At 40.5% G+C, this 18,553-nt stretch overlaps 1 protein-coding gene across 1 annotated transcript in view; it reads right to left on the bottom strand.

Moving 5' to 3' along the window:
- ANTXR1 (ANTXR cell adhesion molecule 1) overlaps positions 1–18,553 on the bottom strand; it is a 217,487-nt gene that overhangs the window by 157,771 nt on the left and 41,163 nt on the right. The window contains exons 4-8 of the mRNA XM_077766377.1: positions 6,646–6,727; positions 6,031–6,064; positions 4,726–4,805; positions 2,118–2,186; positions 302–382 (exon numbers count right to left, since the gene is read on the bottom strand). Coding sequence (XP_077622503.1) covers positions 302–382; positions 2,118–2,186; positions 4,726–4,805; positions 6,031–6,064; positions 6,646–6,727 — 346 coding nt within the window. The remainder of the gene's footprint in view (positions 1–301; positions 383–2,117; positions 2,187–4,725; positions 4,806–6,030; positions 6,065–6,645; positions 6,728–18,553) is intronic.

Raw genomic sequence — 18,553 nt, forward strand, 5'->3', positions numbered from 1 at the left:
GGTCAAGTGCACATCATCAACCAATGCTTCCAGTATGAGCACTGGAGGCACCTGAAGTTTGGCTTGCTGCCACAGCACAGTTCCCTCAATTTTTAATTTACCTTGGAGGATAGAATTGGCATAGGAGAGAAGAGACATGTGTGAAAGGCAAGTGGGAGAAGTGAGACATGACAGATAACAAAGATATACAAAGGAGTGCTGCCTCAAGCAGAGAACACCGGAGAGAAGACTGGGGAATTTCCAGTGGATCAGGGGTCAGAATGTGCCCAATGTCCAGCTACAGAGGAAGTGCTCTACTCACCGAGTGGATGATTCCTTGCAGAGCCTGAAAACCATCATTTACAGGAAACACATGGTCCTTACTGTCCGCAATCCGGGCCAGCTGAGAACACAGCAAGCACACAAACACACATGGAGATGTGTCAGGCTTGGCCACAGAGAATTTAGTCAAGGGGATCCATCTACTTTTAGAGCCCAGAGGAACTGGAGGCCTTGGGCCTCACTGAAAAGCCCTCAGTAATAATGAGATTACCAGCAGCCTCTCTGGAGCAGGGCTAGAGGGTTGGCTCCAGCTTTTACATTTGTTTTATTGTTTTTCTCCTTGGGACCAGAGGTAAGATTGCTCAGCTAGATGAACATTTGGCCTGGGTTGATGTATTCATGGATTTGGGGGCAGGCCATTGGCTCATTTTTCTCCCATTCACTCAAATTTCTGTTGGAAACTGTATTTGAATCAGATAGACTCAAATTTCCTTTCAGGGCAACTTTAAAAATAAATTCAACCTTTGGTGTTGGGCAAAGTCAATGAATGGAGACCCTTACCTTTTGCCCAAATTGCTCATTGAGGAAAGGACTCTGGCAATTGGTTTGGCTCCCCTGCTTTATGGAGCAGAGGACAGGAGAAAGGAGAATCTGATCTGTGGACTTTTCTATTCCAAATCTCTATAGTTCTGTCACTGCTAAAGTCATAGTCAGTGCCAGGACTTTCACTGATTGCAAAAGTAACACATAATCAATGAGAAGTTTCAGAAAATCCAAGAGTGTTATAAAAAAGAAAAGTTTCTATCTATCTATCTATCTATCCATCCATCCATCCATCCATCCATCCATCTATCATCCATTCTTTTTCTATTACTGTTAATCTGATAGACTATGTAGTCTTTCAAAGTTCTCCTAGCCAAACGTACACATTTATTTTAAAAGTGGACTCCTACTGTTCCCATTATTTTGTAACCCTGTTATTCACCTAATAACTTAACATAAACATTCTTCCATGTCTTTAAAACAAAAAGAAATGATGAACTACAATGAGGAACATTTATATAGGTTGTTAGTAAAATTTCACAATTTGCATATATATACTGGTACATACTTTCTGCCCACTTGCCAATTACAACTGACACTTGAACAATGGGTTTTAACTGAGTGGGTCCACTTACATGTGGATTTTTTAAAAATAGATACAATACTGTAAATGTATTTTGCTTGTGATTTTCTCAATAACATTTCTTTTGTCTAGCTTCTGTGTTATAAGAATACAGTATATAATGCATATAACATACAGAATATTCATTAATCAACTGTTTATATTATTTCCAGTCAATAGTAGGCTGTTAGCCTACTCAGTTTTGGGGGAGTCAAAAGCGGTCCATGGATTTCTGACTTGCCATGAGGTTGGTACCCCACCCCCTGCATTGTTCAATGCTCAAATGTAAATTTATTTTTTCGTGTTGAAAATGTACCAAATTTCTAATGGAAAAAAAAGAGATGTTTGACATTTAAACAAAATTAGATTCATTAAATTAAATGAAAAAATACCCTGCAAAATTTCTAATTTTATTCAGCTCTGTTTTGACATCTTGGCAATTTAATATCTACCAAGAAAGTCAACCAAGGAAGATGCTGCCTGGATAGTCTGTGTGCAAAAGCCCCAAGTGCATTGGCGTGGCTTCATGTCCCTTACATATCCAGTAAGTCTCGCCGACTCAACATCTGTGGAAAAATAACCTATCTAAGGAGTGTTTATGCTGCTGATATCCCCTCTGCATGGAATGCACATGTTCTCTATCTTCACAAGCTTACTATGCCCCCCAACCTGAGGAAATCCACGACCGTACCTGTGTTTCATTGAAATCCTTCACACCGACACAGTACACAATTGCACCAAGATCTCGGGATCTGTTAGCCTGGGTAAATGAAGAAAAGCCATTAGAAAGAGAAACGGTAGAGCACTGGGTGTTATATGCAAACCAACTTAACAATAAACTATTAAAAAAGAGAGAGAGAGAGAAGTGGCAAACATACTCCTTTTGGATTAACCAGACTAACTTCCATGATCAGGTATTTATTGAGCACCTACGATGTGCCAGGTACCACAGCAGAGAGGGCAACCCGTGTTCCCAAGATGCTCATTCTCTGGTAAACATCACATTCTAATGTAATACACATGGACATGAGGGGAGTGATTAGTCTAGCAGGAAGCGCTAGGAAAGAGCCACAGAAGTAGAGTCTTGATGAAAAGATTTGAAAGACGGAGGGAGGAAAAGGGACTGTAGGCTAAGATAAGTCTTATCAAATATTCTGGGGAAATTATTCTTTTCCTGTGAAGAATTTTTATTGACATATTTTCTTCCTCTGTAATAGCAGCATGATATTAGTAGAAAAGATGTGGTCTTTGGAACACCTAGGTTTGGCTTTGCTCTGCAAAGAGTTTGGGGATTCAATGGGATAACACGTGCAAAACTCCTTCTCTACACAAGGCCTAGAACAATGCAGATACTTATAAATATCAGCACCCTTTGTGACTAAGGCCTCTTTCATTCCCATAGAATACACTGGTTTAATGGTATGGGAATTACAGTCTATATTTGAATTGGTGAATTCATGACCTTCTTTACAATTAAGTATTACGAGAGCAACATAATGAATTAACATCCAGGTTCTGGCTTGATTTAATATTTGCTTTAGTAAGGCTCCGATATCTTATTCTCAGGTTCTTCTATGTTTCAGAGTAGAAAACAGAAATTGGAAATTACTGAAATATGCAGTTGGTGCTTAATAAATCATTGGTAGTAAACATGTAGTAGGTGCTCGATGTATGCATACTGATTTGAATTGCGCTCCTCTCCCACTCCCCACCTTAATTTTCAGACCTACTTGTGACTGAAACATTCTGCAACACGGAATGTTAGAAGGGACAGAAACATATATATCTTTTTTCCTTCATGTTACAAATATGGCTTTGTTGCTTTAAGGAAAAAACAAATGTTTAGACACAGTCTAGCTCCAGACTTATCTGTAATAACTTCTGTGACTTTTCCCCTCTAGTTGGGCTTTGTATAGGATTATCAAACATGGAAAGATTCATTTCTTTATATATCTTGGGCTTTATCTTTCTTTTTCAGAAAGCCTCCTTCTCTTGGCACTGGCGCTCCAAATACTTTTCCAAGTTTGTATGCGCCATACCTAAAATTCTTTTCTACTAACCCCTATATTAAGCCTCTGACATCCATCATTTATTTTATATTCAGTTATTTCCTTATTAGGGTTTTTACTTTATTTCATGGTTGTTTAGCACCCAAAATAAGCCATTTGGCATTCCCATTGTATAGTTAGTGTCAACGTTAGAATATAGAAATGTATTACTTTCCAAATGCTCAGGCAGGGTCTGTCACATTTACTTGTGTGTCTCCCCTTCNTTTCTTCATGCTCTTTCCCAAATGTCACTACATAGTAAGTGCCATCAGGGCAGCAACCATATCTTCTTCACCTGTTTCCCTAGTATCAGGGAAGTGCCTGGCACATGCTGAGCTCTCAGTTAACACTGAATGAATGAATGAATGAATGAATACTTCTTATTTGTCAAGGGAGCTGAATTTAAGTCAAACAATGGTCAAGAACTTGAGGTAAGTGTCATGCTCTACTTAACTTCTCCCCCAGAGGCGAGAATCTCCTTCTTCACTGCCTGTCTTCCCCATTGTATTTCTTTCTTACTTGGTCTGAATGAGCCTTTCTTAGTTTGTCAGTGATGCTCAACTAGTTTCTTGGTCCAATTATACATGTAGCTCAAATCTAAGGCTTAAAAAGAAAAGATTTCCTAAATATAAGCTATACTTTTTAATTCCTGAATAAATACATAAATATAAAAAAGTTTCCTGAAACTCTTGAAGGCTTCATTTAAAGAGAATCTTTCACTTGCTTTGAAGAGTACTTTTTGAGAACATAAAGGAAGGAGAAATACTGCAGGAGGAATTACAATTTACTTTGTTACCAATTAATATTTAACTTTGATTCTCAGAGTGAGACTATCCATGATTAATACGTTCTGACAAGATTGGCTCTTGTCAAGTACAAAGAAGTCAAGTACTTCTTTTCCCTCCTGTTTTTAGTAGAAATGGAGGGAAAATGGTACCAATGTTTTTTTAAAAGTGATATATTTTAGGTTAAAACTGCCAGGTAAATAAGTGCTTTCAATAAAGTCACTCCAAACACAGGGTAATAGGCAAGTATTTTGAAAGGGGAAAAATATTTACCAGGCGTAAGACACAAGAGTTCACTTTAAAAGAATGAATTATTATTATCTTTTTACAAATGAGACACTATTTGATCCAGGGGTTTTACAAAGAACACTGATCATGTTGTCTGAGTAGAAAGATGGCAGCCCATTTGAGGAGGAAGGAGCCCTGTTTTCATGTCTGTGTAGATATAGGCCAGGCCATTGCTTACCTCCCTCTCTGAATAGAAAAAGAGATCTTCATGGAGTTCCCCATCGGTCAAAGCAATGATGACGCTGGCCGTCCTGTATCCTGCTCAACACAACACAGACCCACTCAGTCCATCCCGCCGCACTCAGGGAAACCCCTCTCAGCCTGGGGGTTGATCTCTTATAAGCTCAATCACCCCAGGTCAGTATTGTGAAAACCAGTAACTTTTCTTTTGGGACTAGAAGCAAGTCCAGCATGAAGAAGCATGCATCTTCATGTGGGGACAGACTCTTGGGAAAGTAGGTTTTGTTTGTAAATTTCTCAGTCTTATCTCAATAAATGGTCCCTGGATTCATATCTGGGAGTAGCGTCGGTGAATCAAATTTCTATTATTTTCTACTAGCAGTCCATGCGATTGAGGTCAAGGGCTCGGAGGAAACTCTACAACCTGAGCTGTTCAGGAGTCTTTCTCACATGCTGTGGTTGACCTTATATATCACCCCTTGAAGAAGTGGGCAAGGAGTCAGAGCCATCATGATTTACAAGCTGAACGGAAGTTATCATAGCAGTTGGCAAAACTTACTAGAATACTTTCAGTGATTTTTAGACTTCTAGTAAAATCGCTGATGATTGGTTTATACTAACAAGCGTTTGTGTCGATACTGGGTCTGTTCTGTTTGTTGTAGTTGAGAGGGAAATGGGAAGTAGACACCTCAACAGGCTTGGGAGAAAAGTCCCCACTGTAATATTGAACCTCTTTCAAAAGATTTGTCTCAGATAAAGAAATACTATCCATGAAGGACACTGCAGTAATCAGAGTAACAGCTAAAATTATAATGACAAGTATTCTTTTCTATATGTTAAGTAGTCTGTTAAGTACATTGTGCACATTTTTCTCATTTAAATGAAGCAGACTTTAAATCACACTGGTAACTTCATCTTAATATCATATCCAATCACAGTAATGAAGAGGCTTGGAGCTTGGGAATGGACAAAACAAATTAAATTTGACATAAAAATCCAAGACTTTACTAACCTATCCAAGTACTTATTAGTTTAATGAATTCAACATGCAAAGCTGTTCATGAGCATTATAGACCGTGGCCCATAATGGGATCCTCATTATTTTTATGTACCTTTTTTTGGCATTAACAAGACAGTAGAATTTGACCCGGTGCGGGTCATCTTGCTATACATTCCTTCTATGTGATGATGTGTGCAGGGTTATGGGCAATATCATATAAGTCTTTGGTAACGTGAAGTTACTGAGACATTTATCAGAAGCAAACACAGAAAAAAAGTTTGACGATTCATATTATTGTCTCACCTTGACTGTTTTCATAATAAATCTGCTCACTGGCCTGAAAAACACATGGAAGAGACATTAGACATATAGCCTCTGTTTGCTATTCCAAGCACCAGAGTGGGCAGTGGGCTCTGGTGCTGGATATATAGGCTGGCTCAGTCTTGATTCTTTGTGTAATTCATCCAGGCTTCGCTCAAATCTCAATGGATGGCATTCATCTGAAGTTACCCTGATATTTAACTAATACACCTGTGAACATGGATCATGTCTTACTTGTCACAGATTCCGACTTGTTTTCCTTAAGACTGAAGTCACTGGCATTCTGTCTCAACCACGGATGCACCGTATAGAAAAGTTTACCTTGGGAATGCCGAGGACTTGAGTGTGGCATGAGTCATAGTGTCAGCCAAGCATTAGGTATACAATGCATTAGGTATACAGGCCCTGTATTGGGTCAGGGAAAGATCAAAGACACTCACTTCTTTTGGATAGAGTTATCAGTGTACAAACTTGTGGGAAAACTTTGTTTGCCACTGGGTGCTGTTCTGTTACATGTGCCTTATCTCATCAGCCATCTTTATGTTAATGTTTCCCTGTCACATTTTATATTTAGAGTTGAAACTGTTTTAAAATTACCCTTTCAAATCCTTCATGCATGTAAGTGTCTCCTCCCGGCAGGACCTTCTGGAGTTCTTCTAGGCCCTGACGGATCTGCTCCCTGAAATCCAAATACAACCTGTTAGTCTTCTCAGGCACAGTACGCTTTGCTGTGGATAGGCATGTGCATTAACTTTTTTCTTACCTCCGTGGATGCTGCCGTATTATCCCAAGGGTCCCCCAAAAGCCTATCAGGGGGAACGTCTTTATAGTACGTTATCCTTTCAGGGTCAGCCATAGTGCGGGGTAACTGAAATCTCAAGGATTGAGAGAAAGGAGCCTTTTGCAGGAAATACCCACCTGCTCATAAAAGTTTTCTGCCCTTAACAGGAAAAAGTTTTCATTCTACATTGGAAATGAATCCTAAAATGCAACTGCTCCAGAGGGGACACACGACAACTCAGGCAACTTTATATCAAGATACAAATGGCTCATGGGAGCTGGAAAGAGGGGAATACCAAAAGCCCGTAGCCGCAGGGACCGCGGGTGGGAGGGACAGGCGTCTGGAGCAAACTCTGCCACCCGCACGGATGTGCCAAAGGAAACCGTGTAGTCAGCTTTGAAAATAAAAGCCCAAGCAATCTACGCTTTCCAGGACAACCAAGAGTGTTTTCTGTGGGCTGGTGCCTGTGTTTTCTTACTCTGGTTGCTCAAGGTGGTGGAGGAGGGTAGAAAGTGGAAGTGGTTATGGCACTGGTGGTGGGAAATGTGGATGGTATGGGGACCAGAATGAATCTTTGTGGACCATTCTCTCTGGTATTTAAGATGTTTATATCCATGTTCTTGTCTTTTAAATAGCTCTATACCATGCTCAAAGGGCAAGAAAGTGTAATTTATACCTTCCTTCCTTCCTTCCTTCCTTCCTTCCTTCCTTCCTCACTCCCTCCCTCCCTTCTTTCTTCTTCTTTTTTTTGTAGACAGAGAGAGTGTGAGCAGGAGAGAGAGGCAGAGGGAGAGAGGGAATCCCAAGTGAGGCAGGGTCCGAGTTGTCAGTGGGGAGCCCAAGGTGGGGCTCCATCTCACCACCGTGAGATCATGACCTGAGCTGAAATCAAGAGTCAGATGCTTAACCAGCTGAGTCACCCAGGTCCCACTGTCTACTTTTCTTATCAGTGCCCAGATATCAGACCACATGCCCAGCTGCCCATCAGAAACCAGAAGCCTTCCTGGACTCTCCACATTCACTCTCCTTTCTCCTTCCTCTCCCCTACATAAACTGTCATCAAGTCCATCAGTGCTACTCTAGACTACTTCTCTACTTTTCTATCTCTTCTGCCAGTGCCATGGTCTGAGCCATCAGCATCTCTCGCCTAGACCATTAAGACACTTGCTATCTTTTGACTGCCCTCCTGCCCTTCCTCCATTCATTCTCTACACAGCTGTCATAATAGTCATTATTAAAATACAGATCAAAACATGCCATTCACTCCCCTGCTCAAAATCCTTCAACAGCATTTGATTACACTTAATATAAAATCTGAAATCCTTGCCATGGTTTTCCAAGATCTAGATGGATGGCTCCTCTGCATCCCTGTCCAGCCTTATCTGTATGACTTCGCCCCCAGTCTCCTCACTTGAGCCCCGTGCCCCCCACCCAGGTCTTCCCAAGTAGCTTTCTTCAACAGGCCCTTGACACCTGCAATCACTGCTGCCTGTGGACTGGAGATACCATTTGCCTAGCTCTTCACTGGGCTAATTCTTACCCAGCCTTCAGCCCCAACCTAAATGTTAGTTGCTCAAAGTAATTTTACTTGACTTCCCCTCTTCAGATTTAGACTTTCTCATGGCACCCAACAATTTTTATTTCCTAGCACTTAGGACATTTTATAACCAGTAACATTTGATTGTGTCATGATTTGTTTAGCTACTGTCTGCCCTGACCAGTTCTAGACTTTAATTCAACGCTGTTGTTTGGTGATAGGAAAGGGCAAAATATCTGTGCATTAGAAGGGCAGATAAAGATGAAAGCAGTGTCCCCCATCACTGCCGCCATTGGGAGGGGATAGGGTGGCATTATCAGTCAGCCGGCAGGAGGCAGTACTGCCCTGCCAGTCAGCAGTTCTGTGAGGGTAATGACGGTGGCAATGTGGTGAGAGGGTGAGGCTGGGATATGAAGGTGAGGTTGGGATAGGAAATGGCAGTTTGTTCCTGAGCACACAGAGGTGGCACATGGAGCCCCTCAGAATAGTTGGGGCACTAAGGAGGAGGGGTTAGTTTCTGATAAGTAGGTGAGAAGAGACTGGGCATTAAAAGCAAATGTGAAAAAGAAAAGCAAATGTGGTCTTATCTTGGCGAAGTTTGGGACATTTTGACAACACTAAAATTGGAATATTGCGTTAAGACTGAAACTTAAAAAAAGAGGGTTAAAAAAGGCATACTGGGGGTGTGGAAAAGGTTCCTTGGCATCCTTGTATTTTTTCTTTGCCAAATAAAGCCTGGGAACTGGGGTGTTTTCTCTAAGCCTATTTCCTTTACTTTACAAGTATTTTCTTGAGCTTTCTATTTTTTTTGGTACCAGAACAAGCAAAGGCTGTTTTGGAAAATGTCCTTCTCCTTGACACTTGGTGTCTGGCAAGATAGGAACTCACTAGTCCTGAGCAGTGATCACAACCTCTCCATAAAATACCCTTCCTTATGAGAAGATCGAATGACTTACGGCCCCACCTCCCTATGCCCTGCCCATTCTCTAAGCACCTACAACATCTAAGAAAACAAAACAGATGGTTTCGTGGGAAATGTGGGTTGGTTTTAACTGTGGGACAATAGAACTATTAATAAGGGCCTATTTTTTTAATGCTCTCTTAGAAACAGAAGCAAACTGGGAGAAAGATCTTTGAAAGGGGGTGATAAGAACCTCTCTGAGGATTTGGTTATTACCAAATGAAATGTTATCTTCCTGGGAAATGAGAGAGGCGGGGAATTCTACAGAGAGGCTGCTATTCCTGTTTTCCTTAGCAGTTTCATGTCTGCCAATGTTCCCACATATAAGTGAAGTGGTTTCAGGCCACATGTCTTGTGTTTCTTGTACCATCTCTGTAACACTTAATGATGGGCACAGAGTAGATGATCTGTTGTCAAATGAATGATTCCAGCTTGGATGCATCCATGCATCCATGCATCCATTCATTCATTTCCCCAAGTATTTGTTGAGCATGCACCATGTGCCCATCGCGGCCCTGGTTGGTGGTAGTGGGAGGGAGGATCAGTCACGGTGTCTGCTGGACTTTCTGTTGCCCTGGGAACAGGGAATTTTCCCATACTTGATGAAGATTACTTTCTGAGATTCTGGTTGTGATGTGACATTTCGATAATATTTGCTGATGAAAACATTAAGGATGAACACACATATGCAAGTCAAGAAGCATTTCATTCAACAAGCTTTCCTCTTAAGTATCCTAGTGATGTTCCTACTGCAAAATCCTCCTTGGGCTTATGCAATGTCTACCACATTTTCAGTCTATAAAACAATCTCCACTGCCACCCCAAAATAATCCAACATCAGCTCTGCATTGTCGACTTCTTGCTTCTTAGTAAAAGAGCTTCTGTGGAATTGGACTTCTCTCAAATGTCCGGCAGTTATTGGCTTTGGAGCTTCAACTTATATTGTAAACACACATCACTATTTATTACCACTAATGCTGCATTTACAACATTTCCAGATGGCCTTATGGCTCTAGTTGCTGAGTACCAAAAATATGGAGTGAACAGAACAAAAGATCATAGATTAATTAAAGACATTTTCTTGCTACTTTTGGAGTCATAATGTTCAACAGTCAACCCTACTCATTTGTTTACAATGTATATAAATCATAGTCTCTTTGGGACTTTTACCTAAGGAGAGGCGAACGTGATTAATAATTTCATGATGCATGCTGAACCAAAGATCTTTTCCTCTCTCTGTATATATTTTTTAGTGAGCTATAATTTATATAAGTCATATGTACAGATATTTATTCATTTCCTTTATAATTGCTGGATTTCTTTCTATAAAGTTGTCATAATATTCCTTCATTACCTTTTAACATCTGTAGGATCTGTAGTAACATCTTCTCTATAGTAGTTGCCCTATGGATTTCAATTTTCATCTTTATTTTATATAACAGGCTACCATAACTTAATATTATGCCACTTTTCATTTAGTGAAAGAACTCTTTAATATTCTCCATATATCACCTCTCACCCCTTATGTTACTATTGTCATATATTCTACTTTTTATATGTAATAAACTCAAAAATACAGTTATTATATCTATCTTAAACAATCATCATTTTATGAAATTAAGAAAATATTTATCATTTCTGTTATTCCTCCTTCTTTTTTTGTAGATCTAGTTTACATCTGGCATCATTTTCCTTTAGCCTGAAGAATTCCTTTAGTGGTCTGTTGTTGTTATTGTTTTGGTGCAGGTTTGCTGATGATAACTTTTTCAGTTTTTTTTAATGTCTTAATTTTTGCCTGTAATTTTAAGGTTATTTTCACTGGATATAGAATTCTAGGTTGTTGTCTTTATTTCCTTTCATCTTTTTAAGGACATCAATTTGTTGTCCTCTGGGTTGCATGTCTTTGTTTTTTTTTTCTGATGAAAAGTAAGTGATTTTCACTGTTGCTCCTCTCTTTGTAATATGTCTTTTCCCTTCTCCCTAAGTTTTAAGATTACCTCTTTATTCTGGTTTTCAGAAATTCAACTATTTTGTACTTAGATGATGGTTATTTATTTATATACTTATATATATTTGTCCTGCTTGGGATTCTTTGAGGTTTTTGGATCTTTGTGCAGAACACCATGTTCAGTACTCCAATTATACATGTATTAGACCACTTGATATTATCCCACAAATCATAGGAGCTGGTCCATCTCCCCCCTCTGCCTCCTCATCATTTTTCTGTCTCAGTTAAAAAATTTTAAGTTTATTTATTTACTTTGAGAGAGAGACAGCGACAGAGAGACACAGAGAGAGAGAGAGCACAAGTGGGGAAAGGGCAGAGAGAAAGAGACAGAATCCCAAGCAGGCTCCCCACCATCAGCACAGAGCCCGATGTGGGGCTAGAACTCACAAATTGTGAGATCATGACCTGAACTGAGATCAAGAGTCAGATGTTTAACTGACTGCCATCAAGGTGCCCTGTGTCTCTTTCGGTTTAGATAATTTCTATTAACTTGTTTTTAAGTTCATCAATCACTTTTCTGCAGACATTGTATTTTTCAACGCCATAGTTTCACTTGGTCTTCAGAACTTCTTTTTTTTTTTCTTTCTGATATCCTGTGTCTCCATTATATTCACCTTTTCCTGTAAATTTTTTAACATGTTTATAATAGTTGCTTTAAATCCCTGTCTGGTAATTCCAACCATTGAATGACCTGTGGTTTGCTTCTATTACTGTGTTTTTCCTTGATTATGGGTCACATTTTCCTGCTCTTTTCCCATGCCTCATAATCTTTTAATTTGTGTTTTAAACACTGTGAATTAAAAAAAAAAAAAACAGTGGAAACTTAGGTACAACACTGATTTGTTTTGTTCACTCACTGCAGAGCCTTCTATCTTTGTGAGCTATGGTGGTGGGGGCTGGGAGAGCTGATTATTTAGATTCCTCCTTGAGTTAGGTTGAGCTTGGGCTGGGTCACAGCTTTAATTAGAGTATGTTCCCTGTTATTAGCCTAATTCTCAGACTTCTGCCCTGCCCTGTCTTTGTGGTCTTTTCAGCATTTGAGTTGGGAGTGAGCTGGGTGCAGCTTCAGTTATTCTTGTTTGACTTTTGGATTCAAGCTTGATAGAACTCCAGAATCTAAGCATCACAAAGGATCATGCAATTTCTCTTTACCTTTCAGCAAAAAGGTAAAAAGCAGTTCTACTGCTACTTTCTTGGAAAAAATGTAGAGGTTCTGGTGAGCTGAAGAACTGTCAGTCAGATTTTTTTTGTTCACTTGGGACTTGTTCAGATAATCCATTCCTCTGGCACACATTGCTGATTAAGGTTCAGTTGACTTTTCCTCATCTCTGAAAAGTCTCTGTCTATGGCTAGCCTATTTTTTCAATTGCTCCTACCCAGACCACATCCATCACCAAGTATGGAAGCTTCTGAAGATTTCTGCTCAACTATACAGGGCTTGTTCACCAGTGCTTCCTGTGTGTCTGCTAACCCCATAGAAACATATGAATTTTATTTCGTTAGGACTTTTCTGGTTGACCATGGAAATGAAGGTTCTTCACATTCCTCTACATCCTAACCAGAAGCGGAGATACTGTGAAGGCTGTTTCTAAATGTTCGTGACTACACATTTGTTTCAAGTCAGGAAGAAAAATTCTAGAGGCTGATTACAAGCATATAAATATACTCTAGTATCTCTCATCTTAAAAAAATAAATAAGTCATCTCTGACCCCACATCTCCCTCTAGCTATTGACCAATTTGTTTGCATTTCTTTTCATAGCACAACTTCTTGAAATGGTACTTGCTTCCCCACTCCCCTATCTTTCCTGGTGGAGACTTTCTTGAAATATAGAGTGATCTCTGGCTGTCTGTTCATAGCACTTGAGCGAGACAGAAAAACTTGCTGAAAGCTTTGCATGAATGGTGGGGCATGCCAACTGGTGGATGGCCAGCTTTTCTCAACAGGCTCTTTTGTTGGGGACCCTCAAACATCAGTGTATGTGCATCCCGCCCCCTTCCCCCTGTCCCGGGATATATATTTCTACAGAAAAGTAGTTTCCAAACTCTTTCCTTAGTTGTTAGTCTGGAATTGAAAAGGGGGAGGGCTGGAAGCAGTCACATTTGCTATGCAGATGTCTTCATAACTTCCCTTGGCCTGATGTCTGATGGTGAAACCATCCTTGTCTAATTTTGCCAGAGAATATACTTCTCTTCTCTGGTGTAGTTAGAGAAGAGGTACTTTTCAGAAGCAGTGAAGGTGGTGGTTCTGAAGGTTGAACAGCTCCTAAGATAAACTCTTGAACAATATTCCAGTTTTCACCCTGTTAGCCCTTCCTTGCTTTCTGCAGTATCTGACAGTTCCAGGTTTTGATCTTTCTAGGGTTCTTCTAGGCTACAGACTTGTTTCTCTTCAGCATCTCATTCCACAGGATTATATTTGACTTTTCTCCACACAGCTTCCATCATTTGTCACTTCTCTGTCCTCCTTCTGTCCTGATATGTATAGTAGTCTTATGGCTTACATATTTCTTAGTGTCCTCAAAGATGGGCTTTATGGTTCTGTTTCACATTCTCCTGGTTCTGGGGTGCTTTTTTTTTTTTTTTTAAATTTATGTTTTATTTATTTCTAGGAGAGAGAGAGACAGCGTGAGCAGGGGAGGGTCAGAGAGAGAGGGAGTCACAGACCGAAAGAGGTTCCAGGCTCTGAGCTGGCAGTCAGCACAGAGCCCGACGTGGGGCTCGAACCCACGAACCGCGAGATCATGACCTAAGCGAAAGTCGGACGCTTAACCGACTAAGCCACCCAGGTGCCCCTCTGGGGTGCTTTTTGTGACAGAAAGGGTAAAAATGTCTTTACCCGCCATTTTAAAATGGAAAGCCTTCCCTTCTAACCCATTTTGCTCTGATTTTTGTCTCTAGTTTCTGTTGGTCCCCAACCATCTCCATGTTGCCAACCCAACAGTCACCTCTCTGGCTTCATCTTTCTCAACCTCTTATAGCATCAGACACAGTTAGCCTCCCCTTCAAGTTAAAATGCTTTCCCTAATTTCCATTATGGGGTGCACTCTCTATCTCCTTCATCAGTTGTTCTTTCTCATTTCAGTGTAGGGGTTCCTTCTCTTCTAGAACTCTGAAGATTGGAGTGGCCCAGAACTCCCCTCAGACTCCCCCCATGACACTGTTTTACAAGGTAATTAATTGCATTCTTCCCAAGACTGTGGTGCTAATCAAGGGAGCATGGCCTGTGGAAGAAGATATACTTGAGATTAAATCTTAATTCTGCCGCTTCCTAGGGATGTCAACTTTAGGTTTCTCAAATGTAAAAACGAAGGTGTGGAATTATAAGATCTAGCGGCTCCCTTTGAGCTCAGAATGCCATATCTGATTTTATGTAGAGCCCAAAGAGTAAGCATCTGCCAGGAACTGGAAAGGCTACATTTGGCAGATAGGAGTAGTTCACAGGGTGGCACAGGGTCAGGTGCAGACCCATAACTGAAGTTTACTAAGAGGAACCCACCAGGGAATTTCCAAAAGTTGAAGGCTAAGCTGGATAAAGGATAGGAGTGATGGTTTAATCACAGGGCAACATGATGAATTTGTCCAAACAAACTCCTCTTTACACAACTCTGCTTTGGTTGTTTACTCACTCATCCCGTGGTTTTCACCATGCAGTTTCCTATGGTACCACTTCACTTTCAAAGTGAATCTCTGTAACTTTCCCGTCACTAACCCTTTTCCCCTATTGAGCCAAATTCTGAAGGAGATGGGAGTGGTTCTGTACTCAGGGTTTCCAAAATATATTGCTTTCTCTTATGAGAACCTTCTGTTCCATGCTCCTCTTAGTTCAATAGGGAGTAGGTCTCTCTGGGTGCTGGTAGAATCTAAAATGGTCAGGTTGATGTACTTAAGCCCAATACCACTGACCACAATAAGTGTTTGCAGGGGCATAAGACAGAATGACACTCTGCCAAGTCCTGTGCAACAGAGACTGTGGAGCCCAGAATCATCCTCTTGGGTAGAAGCTGAATGTACCCCAGGGGGGATGATAGGCAAGCATCTTCTGTTTTGGTCAGACCACATTTCTTTAAGTATAGCCTGGTGGAAGTTACAGTTCTTCCAAAGATAGGACTTCCCTGTCACACTTTGGAGCAATGTTGGGTTGGGGTGGGAGGTATGTACTATGTTCATACCAGATAACCCCACCCACAAGTCATAGGTGGGCACAATCTGTTTGAACGGAAGACTTGGAGGATCATAGAAGATGTTGAGAGGCAATGAGAACTCTTATAAATCACTAATGGGAATGAAAATTGGTACAGCCCCTTTGGAGAACAATTAAAACATGCCTAGTGAAGTTATACATTCACATATCACAAGATCAATCAACAAGCAATTCAATCCCTTGTTGTATATCAGAGAGAAATTCTTGCTTTTCACTCCCCAGAAGACAGGTATAAGAATGTTGACTGCAAGTTTGTTTACAACAACAAAAAGTTAGAAATTAACTAACTGTCCATGAAGAAGAGAACAGATAAGTACATGATGGTACATTATTACATATAGTATGATGCAGGAGAAAAGTAGACATTAGTTAAGATGAACCAACCACAGGTAGGTGTATCTTTACAGAAAAAGCCTTAAAAACATGATGTTAAGTGTAAAAGCATGTTGAAGAAAAATATATACAATAAAATTTCATCTGAAAAATATAACGTATTGCTCACAGATATACAAAAATATTCAGCATCCGTTAAATGATAAGCTCAAATTCAGGATGGCGATGATCTCTGGTGAGGAAAAAGAAAGGCAAGTGTACACAGAGGTGTCAATCCTTGTAACATTTTGTTTCATAAGCTTGGCGGTGGATAATGAGTCTGCTTTTTTTGGTGTACTTTTACTACATTTGAAATATTTAATAATTTAAGAAATTGTGAAGGGTGAGCACCAATGGCTGAGCCTGAGGTTCATAAGGAGGTAGTCAGAGCTGCTCAAGGGTGGCACAAAACCTTAGGCTTAGCCCTAGAGGCCAAGGGGCTGTAAGGTGATGGGCAAGCGGTGCTGTGGAGCTAGCCTATGTCGACCAATAGTATTTTGCTATTGCCAGGCCACCAAAAATCAGTTGGTTTTGGCTGTCTTTCTTCAGATCTGAGCATCCTACTGTTCTCTGGTTCCACTGACCACTTCGGTCGTTTGTCCTGCTGGCTTCATCCTGACGAGAATGAATGTTTCTGCAAGCTTCTCTGTCGGATTTTATTCTTTATATGTGCCTGACACACACGGGAGAGTAGGTGAGGAAGGATGCTCATTTCCTGAGCATCTGGGCCATGCCAGGATCTCTGCCAGGCACTTTCCATACAGTAATTTACAAAAGCCTTACAGCAACACCATAAGGTGGGCGCCATTATCTTCATCGTCCATTTGAGAAAACAGATTCAGAGAAGTGTAATCACGTGCTATGCTGGTGGAGGCCAGCCTGGAACCCAGACTGATCGGGGTACAAAATCTGTATTGTGTCTACTGCAACTGGGGTGTCCAGACTTGGGCTAGAATAGTGTACTGTACACAAAGACACAGGGTACACACACACACACACACACACACAATGTATATGTATTTTTTTCAGAGAATAAGTTATACTCTATAATTTGGGAAAGCCCTCAACATGATTTTTAAATAAAAGCAAACATTGGTATATTATTAAATAGGATACAAATGCACATGCATTTTAAAGATGAAAGGATACTGAAGAAAAAGTTTGCTTTTGATGAGCCAACTCAAACTATATGCTAAGACCCCAGGGGTATACTTTACTTTCTTCTTCTAACAGAGGTACCCCCAGAAGAAGATTATGAGCAGTACTGGACCTCACTACTCTCACAAATCAGGCTGCTCCAAGAATAGCTGGATTGCTTCAGGTGGGTTCTTTTTATCATCACTGAGACTCAGTATAAGGAGCCCTTAGACAAACTTCCTCTAGAGACATTGCCTGTGTGCTCCTGTCTGGAAGAAGTCTCGCTAGAAACATTATACAAAGGAAAAAAACCCAAACTTTTCTCTGGCCTCATGCTGAAGCCTATATCCCTCTGTATAGGGATAGATTGACCAAATGTTAGGAACTTCAGAGAAGGATGTGAACCACAGAGAACTGGGAGCTCGCTCTCTGGATTGTAGCTGGGTGTGCTATGATAATTTGAGTAGGGTGGGTCCAGGAGGATTTGGGGTGATTCCTTAGCTGTTTGTCTAAACCCCAACCACAACAGTAAGTAACAACACTTACAGTGTGCCTGGCATTGTTAATCCTTCCATCAGTTCTATGTGCTAGGGTCTATCATTCTATTCGTTGTATAGATGAAGAAACAGGCACAGAGAGGTAAGGAACTTTCCCATGGACCCAGATCCTGGGATATTCTCTCTCAGTCAACAGGACAAGAGAATAATAAATGCATGCCTCCTATTTCTCTTAATTTTCTCATCCAATCTTCTGGTACCTAAATAAAGTGTACCTAAAAATGGAACAAATCCAGGTTCTTTCAAGTGCAAAGTATCTGGAGATTCTTTTTCTCTCGTGTTATTTTTAAATTTAGAAAAGGCTTTTAGAACTATGCCTCTTGGTAATGACAGCCTGTAATCATTCTGCTCCAGGAATCAAGCAATGTGTTCGGAATATGTCATTTTCCCCTGTGACACTAATGGCAAAACCACACTCTCAACCAAACCAAAGGATGACTGAGAGGGATGGAGAAGTGTGGTCTCTTGGTTTCCACTCAGCAGTTTGAGCCAAGAGTCCTTGGCTTTCAATCCGACTCCTTAAGCAATAGGCAAAATACTTAACCTCTCAACCCCATCTGTGAAATGCTGATGCTACCTCTTTACCTCTTTGTGAAGAGTATTTCCAAGCTCAAGTTGTTACAAAATCCTGAAGATAAAATGTGTAGAGGGCATATATTTTCAGAGACGTGTTTTCTGGAAGAAGTCTGAGGGTTTGGGGTGGTGAATTGTCTATGCTAGGATTTGTTTTTTACTTAAAACTGTATATAATTGTAAAATTGTGGGAAACTCTATAGTATAATGATTAAGAGTGTGGACACTGGGGACATCATGACTGGTTCAAATCCAAGTCCCTAAACTTTTACAGCAGAGTAGCCCTGTGCCTTCATTGACTTAGTATCCTCATCTACACAATACGTATAATAAATGATTCTCATAATAACCTAACAAGGTAGGTATTATCAATTTT

Source organism: Crocuta crocuta, unplaced genomic scaffold (assembly GCF_008692635.1).
Source record: "Crocuta crocuta isolate KB4526 unplaced genomic scaffold, BGI_CrCroc_1.0 scaffold113, whole genome shotgun sequence".
In the NCBI taxonomy this organism is placed as follows: domain Eukaryota; kingdom Metazoa; phylum Chordata; class Mammalia; order Carnivora; family Hyaenidae; genus Crocuta; species Crocuta crocuta.